Below are 8,995 nucleotides of genomic sequence, written 5' to 3'. Positions count from 1 at the left end.
CTGGGGTGAGGGTCCTGTAGGGACAGCAGGGTGGGGACAGTTGGGGCGCTGTCTGTGGGACCCTTGTGCTCTGGGGTGAGGGTCCTGTAGGGACAGCAGGGTGGACTGTTTTCTCTGTGAGGACACTGGAGCTCGGACCCAGTCCTGGATTGATCGAGGCAGTCAGGATTGTGGGTGCAAAGGCCCTGAGCTGTGGTCCATTGGTATGGGGACTTCCTCCCCGGACCCTCCTCCATGGCAGTTGGTTGAGGAGGACACAGCCCCGTCCCTTGAGTAGTTGATGGGGGAGGACGCAGCCTCGTTCCCTGGGTAGTTGATGGAGGAGGAGGATGCGGCCTCGTCCCCTGGGTAGTTGATGGGGGAGGACACAGCCCCGTCCCCTGGGTAGTTGATGGGGGAGGACGCAGCCTCGTTCCCTGGGTAGTTGATGGAGAAGGATGCAGCCCCGTCCCCTGGTTAGTTGATGGAGGAGGAGGATACAGCATCGTCCCCTGGGTAGTTGGAGGAGGAGGAGGATGCAGCTGATGGAGGAGGACGCAGCCCTGTCCCTTCAGCAGTTGATGGTGGAGGAGGACACAGCACCGTCCTTTGGGCAGTTGATGGAGGAGGACGCAATATTGTTGCTGATGCCGTTAACCATTTCAGGAGGTGTTTTAGCATCACGGGATGAGATCAAATGTCCACCTCGCAGGTTGTGTAGAGATACAAGCAGGAGACTCTTGAGTGTTCTGGGGCCTGTGGATATACTGGGTGAGGGGAGTGCTAGTGCTGAGTGGGGCCAAGAGCCCGTGGGCGTGGGCTGTGCACTGGGTGAGGGGCTGAGGCGTGTCCACAGCAGTACCTGGTGGTCGACCCCTTCGCCTGGCTGTGTGGCTGCCTGCCCTGCCCCTGCCTCTCAGAATGTGAGTCGCCCGGGCTCCAGGGACAGGGCTGCCTGTGGACGGCGCCTGTGCCTCTCCACGTCTGAGCTCTCAGGCGTCTGGGGTGCGCGGCTGCCCTTTTCCCCGGGGCCCTGCCAGGTGTGGTGGGGTCAGTGGTGTGGCCGCTGGGAGTCAGGAGTGGGTCCCGGCTGGGCTCTCAGGCATCTGGGGCACGTACCTGCCCTTGTCCCCAGGACCCTGCTCGGTGTGGTGGGGGCTCAGTGGCACACAGCAGCCACCCACAGTGGGGTCCGTGGCAGCACCGTGTGGCTTCCTGGGTGGAGGTGGCCCTGCAGTGGAGTACGTGTGTGGTCCCCCACAGGGATTGCAGCGTGTCCTCTCCCGGCTGGGGTCAGGTGGCCTCAGCACCGTCAGCCCTAGAGAGGCCCCTTGTGTTGTCTGGGTGGAGAAGGCGTTCGATGCTCCCAGGTTCTAACTGAGCGCTGTCTGTCGACTCCTCAGGTTCAGACGCGGAAGGAAGAGCCTCTGCCCCCGGCCACAAGCCAAAGCATTCCGACCTTCTACTTCCCCAGAGGACGCCCGCAGGACTCCATCAATGTGGATGCCGTCATCAGCAAGATCGAGAGCACCTTCGCCCAGTTCCCCCACGAGAGGGCCACCATGGATGACATGGGTCTGGTGGCCAAGGTGCGTGTCACGCGTGTGACGCGGAGCAGCCGAGGTGGTACTGCGGGCATGTGAGGGTGAGGCCGAGCGGCTGAGGCGGATGCGTGTCACACGAGCATGAATGAGGCCGAGCGGCCGAGGTTGGTGCGTGTCACACGAGCATGAATGAGGTGGAGCGGCCGAGGCGGGTGCACATCACACGAGCATGAATGAGGCCGAGCAGCCGAGGTGGGTGCGTTTCACACATGTGCGGGAGTGGCCCAGGTTTCCTCTGAGGTTATAGTTGTGGTCTGAGGTTTGCTGTCTGGTTGCTGCCGTGTGAATTCTTAAGCATCTGAAACGCGAGTAGGAATTCCATTCTCATCCTGAGGCCGTAAAGAGCACAGGCCTGCCATGTGCCACCCTCCTCTCCTCTCCCCTCCTCTCCCCTCCAGGGCCAGTGGCACCAGCTCTTATGGCTCTCGGAGGCCGTTCTGCACCCTCCTGGCTGTGTCCCTTTCTGCCCAAGGAGCCGCCGTCCCAGGCTGGGCAGCCATGGACCCCTGTCCCCCAGCAGTGGCCCCATGGGCCCATTTCTAGACTCACCCTGAGTGTTGCGGTGCCATGTGCGTCATTCGCCACCTGCTTTCCTTCTCAGCTGCATGCTTTCCAGGCTGACCGCATGGACGCCCGGAGATTGAGCACGCTCGGTTTAGTGTCTGTGCGTTACCAAGGTAATGCCTACACCAGGGATGCGTGTCTGGACCCCTGGTGGGCGATTGTGTTTCCAGGGACCTGTGCCCGTGTCTCCAGCCTCCTACCCTCCAGGTGGAGTCACTGGGCAGCCGATGCTCCCACCCCTCCAGGTCAGAGCCCCAGAGCCTTGGTGCCCGGTACACGTGAGCCCCTCGGGGCATGACCCCTGCTCCCCAGCCCTCTCCAGCTCTGCAGCTGTGAAGGGGGTCCACAGGAGTGGGCAGGTTTCTGTTTTTTTTGGGTTTGCTTGTTTGTCTTGAGACAAAGTCTTGCTCTGTCACCCAGGCTGGAGTGCAGTGGCGCGATCTTGGCTCACTGCAACCTCCACCTTCCGGGTTCAAGTGATTCTCCTGCCGCAGCCTCCCAAGTAGCTGGGACTACAGGCATGCACCACCATGCCCGGCTAATTTTTATATTTTTAGTAGAGATGGGGTTTCACCACATTGGCCAGGCTGGTCTTGAACCCCTGACTTCAAGTGATCCGCCCGCCTCGGCCTCCCAAAGTGCTGGGATTACAGGCGTGAGCCACTGCGCCTGGCCAGTTTTTGTTTTTTAACCTATTAATGCAGTCTATTGAATGAGGTGGTTTTTGGACGTTAAACCAACCTTGCATTCCTGGCATAAATTCCACATGGTCGCTGTGTCTTATCTTTTTTATATGTTGCTGTATTCCAATAATTTTTGCAACTGGATTCACAGAGAAGACACTGCTTGGTAGTTTTCTTGTGAGTCCTTTGTCTGATCTTGGTTTTAGGGCAATACGGGTCTGAAAGAACACATTGGGAAGTGTCCCCCCCCCCCCCTTTTTCTATTAGGGATTGTCTTCTTAAAGTATTTTTAAAAGTTTTGTTTTATAAATACGTAAAAACCTCCATGGTTACAAAGTGAACACTAACAAAGCAGACATTTAGATAAGTCCAGGTTCTGTCCCTGTCTGTGCTGTTTCTCCACCGAGGTAATAGTTTCCATAGCTTTGGTTTACCCTCTTATTGTTATTTTAGCTTTTAATATGAGCAACTATGCACAAATATGTGTATGAGTATGAACATACATACTTCTTGCATTTCTTAGAGAAAAATTAGTGTTCTCTTTTACACTTGGGTATTTGTTTTTGCTAAGTCAGTCCGTATTTGTAGAGGTGTCCCTGTCTTGCACGGCAGTGTGGGGCCATGAAAGGACCAGATACGTCAAGTCACAACCATGGAAAACCATCTTCCAGGAAAAATTAGGATCCTTCTATAATCATTTTTGTTGAAATATTAGAAACTTGCTTACAGTTGGTTGCAAACATGTAAAGAACTAATGTTTACCTAGTATGCTGTAATTTAAAACACCAGAAACATTAAGAATTGTTTTATCTCTCAGTAAAAACTTGCCAAAAGTAGTTACAGCAGTGCCACCTCCTTGTCCTGTGTGGAGTGAGCCCCTGCTCCGTGCCCTGGCAGACTCACTCGACTTTACACGCCTTGCTCAGCTTCCGCGTTTTATCCTTGGTGCTCTTGAAGTTGTGGGGTATCTTTGAGAGTTCCTTCACTGGGAAGTCTCTTTGCTGGCGTTCCGTCTGCTGGGACACCTTCATCCTTTTCAGTACAGCCTCCGTTGTGTTGAGAACTCACCCTCGCCGAGTGCGCCCGGCTCCACCCACAGGGTCTCTGCACGCCTCCGGCTGGGTCAGTCACCTCTTTTGCAGCTCACGTGCTGCGTCCCCTTCGGGTCCTACAAAGCCACTCGCGCAGCGCAGTGAGGTTCCTGCACGGGACCCACATATTCTCCTCGGTGCTTTCTGCCATGGCGCCCACCCTGCCCCACCGCGGTGCTTCCCCGCCATGGTGCCCCCCCCCACTGTGCTTCCGTCTTCGGCGCCCCCCACTGTGCTTCCCTGCCTCGGTGCCCCCACTCCCCCCACTGTGCTTCCCCCCCTCGGCGCCCCCACCCCCACCCCCCACAGTGTTTCCATGGCACCTGGTTCTCACATGCGTGCTTCATGTCGTTTTCCTTCCAGGACTCAGCTCTTGGCGTGACCTTGCTTCCACGCACAGCGGCGGTGGCCTTGGTGGCCGTCTAAGGTAGTAAGGCTTTAAGACTTGAAAGAACTTGGTCCGTTGGCTGGATGTCACGTTTGGTGGTAAAAACCAAGTTTTCTCATTGTCTTTGATGCCCCAGAGAAGCAGGGTGACCTGGGTGTGACCCAGCGGGGCAGGGGAGAGCTCTGAGACTGAAGTTGTCTTGCTTGCAGTGTCTGCACCACTGGGAGTCCAAGGGACACCTCCACAGGCCCCACTGTCCGTGCACGCACCGACCCGGCCCTGCAGGCGGAGAGCATGGTGCTCAGGCACCCACGGTGACCGTGGGCAGAGGCCAGCAGGGTGTGCACTTTCGTGACTTAATGCACCTGCGCTGTGGCAGCAGAACCCTGTGAGCGTCCAGCATGTGCGGGGGCCGCAGGCAAACTTCAGCTCCCCCGAAAGGCTGCCGAGCCTGTCTCGGTGGCACCCAGCTCACCGCCAGGTGCAGGTGTCCTTCCACGTCTCCATCGTGTGCCTTTGGGACGGTTTTCTGTGAGCCAGGCCCCCGGCCCAGGGGACGAACGAGTAGGGGTGTCGCTGGCATCATCAGGCTTCCCCGCGTAAGGCCCGCGCCGTCTCGAATTCTCCACGTGGCGTGAGTGAGTGTGTTGTCAGGCGTGTGGACTTTGGCCGGCGGCTGCTTGAGAACTCACGTCTGCGGGGACTTTACTTGATGAGGGGGTTCCCCCGTGGATCTTAGCCGTGGCTGTGCAGTGAGGTCCCTGTGTGCCTTCTCCTGTTTCGGTTGTTCCCGTCTGCGGTGTGAGTCACGGCTGGCGTCATACGTTATTTCCTCCCTCTCATCATCTTCACTCCTCTGTTTTCTCTGAAGCCCTTTGAGGAAGGATTATCAGCTCCTTCACCTCCACCAAACTCCACCCCTCAGCTGCCCCCACAGGAAAACACTTTTTTCTCTGTTAATTTCCTTCAAACGTTGTTGGCTAATTCAAGGTTTTCATTTATTGAGACTATTTTGATGATTTACGTTTTTTCTAAAACAATTTTTTGCATAACTTAGAAATTTATTGCTGTAAAGCTTTTCTTTGTCTTGTACGATTTAAAAAATCTTTATCGTATCTGCATCATATAGACACTTTTTCTTTTTTTTTTTTTTTTTTGAGACGGAGTCTCGCTCTGTCGCCCAGGCTGGAGTGCAGTGGCGCAATCCCGGCTCACTGCAAGCTCCGCCTCCCGGGTTCACGCCATTCTCCTGCCTCAGCCTCTCTGAGTAGCTGGGACTACAGGCGCCCGCCACCACGCCCGGCTAATTTTTTTGTATTTTCAGTAGAGACGGGGTTTCACCGTGGTCTCAATCTCCTGACCTCGTGATCCGCCCGCCTTGGCCTCCCAAAGTGCCGGGATGACAAGCGTGAGCCACCGCGCCCGGACATAGACACTTTTTCTTGACAGAATCATCTGTTTCTGGTTCCTTTCTTGATCCGTCATGCTACGGACTAACGTATATCTCAGTAAGCAGCTGTCAGTGTTACAGATTATTTCAGTTCTTTCTCTCATGAATTTCTCCAGTGATCTTTTTTACATACACTTCCTTCTGTCATTTTTTTCTAGTTTGTTGAGTATTTTGTTTTGTCAGCTGTATTCTGATATAATTACACACACTAAGATTCACCAATTTTAAGTGTACAGTTTGATCCGTTTTGGCAAAGCACACACCTGGGTATCCACCCCCACAGGCAGGACCGGTCGTTTGTCGCCTGCCCCGGGTTTCCCCTGTGCCTCCTTTTGCACCTCATCACTCTCCCTCTTTTCTCCCCGGCCCAGGCCAGCCACAGATGTGCTTCTGGACACTGTAGTTTTGCCTCTTAGAATTTCACATGAGGACGCGTGGAGTATTTTGTCTGTGGTTTCTGACTTCTTCCTGGCAGCATCTTTTTTTTATTTTTAAGTTTATTTTGAATGGACAAGTAATATTTGTATATATAGGGTACAGCGAGATGTTTCTCTATATGTGTGTTGAGGATTGATTAAATCCTGTGGTGTGGTTACCGTGGGGCTCACTGTGTGTCTGGCGGGGTGTGGATACTGTGGAGCTCGCGTGTGGCTGGCCAGGGCGTGGTGTCTGTGGGGTTCACTCTGTGTCTGGCGGGGTGTGGTTACCGTGGGGCTCGCTGTGTGGCTGGTCAGGGCGTGGATACTGTGGGGCTGGCTGTGCCCTGGCCATATGGGCAGTTTGTTCTTTCTATCACTGAGTAGCTTCTGCTGCATGTGTGCTCCATCTCTCCCCTGTTCCGGGGTCGATAGACGTCTGGTTGTTTTGGGTTTTGCCTCTTGTGAGTGAAGCTGCTGTGTGTCTGTGCACTGATTTACGCAGAGGTGCTTGTGTTTTCCTGAGGTGATCAGTACCGCAGAGGTGAGCTCTGCCTCATCTGGTGGCCACATGTTTAGTTTTGTAAGAAGATGTAAAACTGCTTCCAGGGCCCGGGCACGGTGGCTCGCTCCACTAATCCCAGCACTTTGGGAGGCCAAGGCGGGTGAATCACCTGAGGTCAGGAGTTCGAGGCCAGCCTGGCCAACATGGTGAAACCCCCATCTCTACTAAAAATACAAAAATCAGCCAGGTGTGTTGGCGGGCGCCTGTAATCCCAGCTACTCGGGAGGCTGAGGCAGGAGAATCACTTGAACCCGGGAGGTGGAGGTTGCAGTGAGCCGAGATCGCACCACTGCACTCCAGCCTGGGCAACTAAGCAAGACTCTGTCTCTAGGCAAAAAAACAAAAAAACCTGCTTCCCGGGTGGCCCTGAGTGACGCATTTCCAGGCAGCAGCGTTGGACCCACTGCGGGCACGTGGCCTCACGCTTTGCCTTTAGCCGTTCTGCGCGTGTGCATCTGCGTGTGTGCAGGCGTCCCGTCCTGGCTGTGCTCATTTCCCTGATGTACGTGTTGTGACCACCTTACGTGTTTGTTTCTCATCAGTTTGTCTTTTTTTTCATTTTGGGGCAGCTCTGTTGAGATATAACTGATGTGGGATACATGGCGCGTGTTGAAGGTGCAGTTCAATGAGCTTCGACGTCCGTACCCACCCATGAAACCATCCACACCACCAAGACGATAGGCGTCCCTGCATCCTTGCACTTGAGCCAGAACGTGCGCTGGACTTTGCTGCTTTCCGATGTGCCCCTGCCCTCATCCCACGCTACCTCAGGCCTCCTTTCTGTCAATATAGATCAGCCGGAATTTTCTAGAATTTTACGTAAACAGAATCAGACAGCAGACACTTTTTTTATTATGGTAAAATTCACATAACAGAATTCACCATTGTAACCATTTGGAGCACAGAACTCGGAGACATTTGTTATATATACAGCATGGCGTTCCGTGCGCGTGTGCGGAGGGCCAGATCGCGTGGCGTTCCGTGGGCGTGTGCAGTTCCACTTCCGGCTTTCTGAGGAACCTGCACGCTGTCTTCCCGAGTGGCTGCACCGTTGTTCGTTCCCACCATGTGAATTTTAGACCCGGCCCCTCCATTGCTACGACAGCCTGCTGGGATCGCGTCGGCATCCTGTTGACTCTAGATTAACTTGGAAGAATCTTGACCACATGGAGGCTTCCGTGTGATGAACGCAGTCCTGCTCTCAGCGCAGTGCCGGAGAGCCGTGGAGAGCACGCCCCTTCCCGCCTCGGGCTCAAGTCGTCCCTGACGCAGCGGCCCTGCCTGGCGTCCTTCATCACACTCAGGAGGCGCCTTCCCTTCTGGTTCCCTGTTTGCTGGGAGCTCTTGTTTTTTTTTTTTTTGAGATGGGTTCTCACTCTGCCCCCTGGCTGGTGTGCAGTGGCATGATCTCAGCTCACTGCAGCCTCGACCACCTGGGCTCCAGTGATCCACCCACCTCAGCCCTCCCGAGTAGCCGTGACTACTGGCACCCGCCATCACACCTGGCTGATTTTTTCTTTGTTTGTAGAGACAGGGTTCTGCTGTGTTAAACAGCCCAGGCTGGTCTGGAACTCCTGGGCTGGAAGGGTCCTCTGGCCTCAGCCTCTCAAAGTGCTGGGATGATGACAGGCATGAGCCACCACTCCAGGCCTCAGTTTTACTGTTTAAAATTCTAAGTGTGCCTGGAAGTGTGTCCAGTATTCTGGACGTGTATTTCTGCGTGTACTGAGGGGGCAGTGAGGTTTTCCTTTGGTCCTGTAAAAGGTGAATGGACCTGACTGACGTCTGAGTGTGAAGGCAGCCCCGGTCCCTGGTCCACTGCGGTGTGTCATGCTTCTCCTATGCATTAGCTGTGCATTGCCCGGCCATGCAGGGGTTGTGTCCGCGGTCATGAAGGACTGGTCTTGACCTGACTGACGTCTGAGTATGAAGGCAGCCCTGGTCTTTGGGTGAGCCCCCGGTCCCTGGGTGAGCCCCCAGTCTTTGGGTGAGCCCCAGCCCCCCGTCCCTGGTCCACCACACGGTGTCACACTTCTCCTATGTGTTGGGCCCACACTGCCAGGCCTTGCAGTGGTTGCGTCTGCGCTCGTGAAGGACAGGCCTGCGGTCTCCTTTTCTTGTGATAGCTTTGGTCTGGTTTAGCATCGGGGGGGATGCTGGCATCGGGGAGTGGCCTGGAAAATGTCCCTTAGAATTCACTTTTTGGAAAATGTCCCTTAGAATTCACTTTTCTGGAGCCATTTGTTTAGAATGGG

General features: G+C 54.9%; 1 protein-coding gene across 1 annotated transcript in view; it reads left to right on the top strand.

Moving 5' to 3' along the window:
* The window catches only part of LOC116464144 (serine/threonine-protein phosphatase 2A regulatory subunit B'' subunit beta-like), a 35,580-nt gene that overhangs the window by 10,179 nt on the left and 16,406 nt on the right, over positions 1-8,995 (top strand). The window contains exon 2 of the mRNA XM_032147418.2: positions 1,383-1,568. Within this exon, the coding sequence (XP_032003309.1) occupies positions 1,383-1,568 (186 nt within the window). The remainder of the gene's footprint in view (positions 1-1,382; positions 1,569-8,995) is intronic.

The sequence above is a fragment of the Hylobates moloch genome, unplaced genomic scaffold, assembly GCF_009828535.3.
Source record: "Hylobates moloch isolate HMO894 unplaced genomic scaffold, HMol_V3 SCAFFOLD_215, whole genome shotgun sequence".
NCBI classification, from domain to species: Eukaryota; Metazoa; Chordata; class Mammalia; order Primates; family Hylobatidae; genus Hylobates; species Hylobates moloch.
Note: the sequence above shows the minus strand (reverse complement) of the source record. Positions and strands in the feature narration are given on the sequence as shown.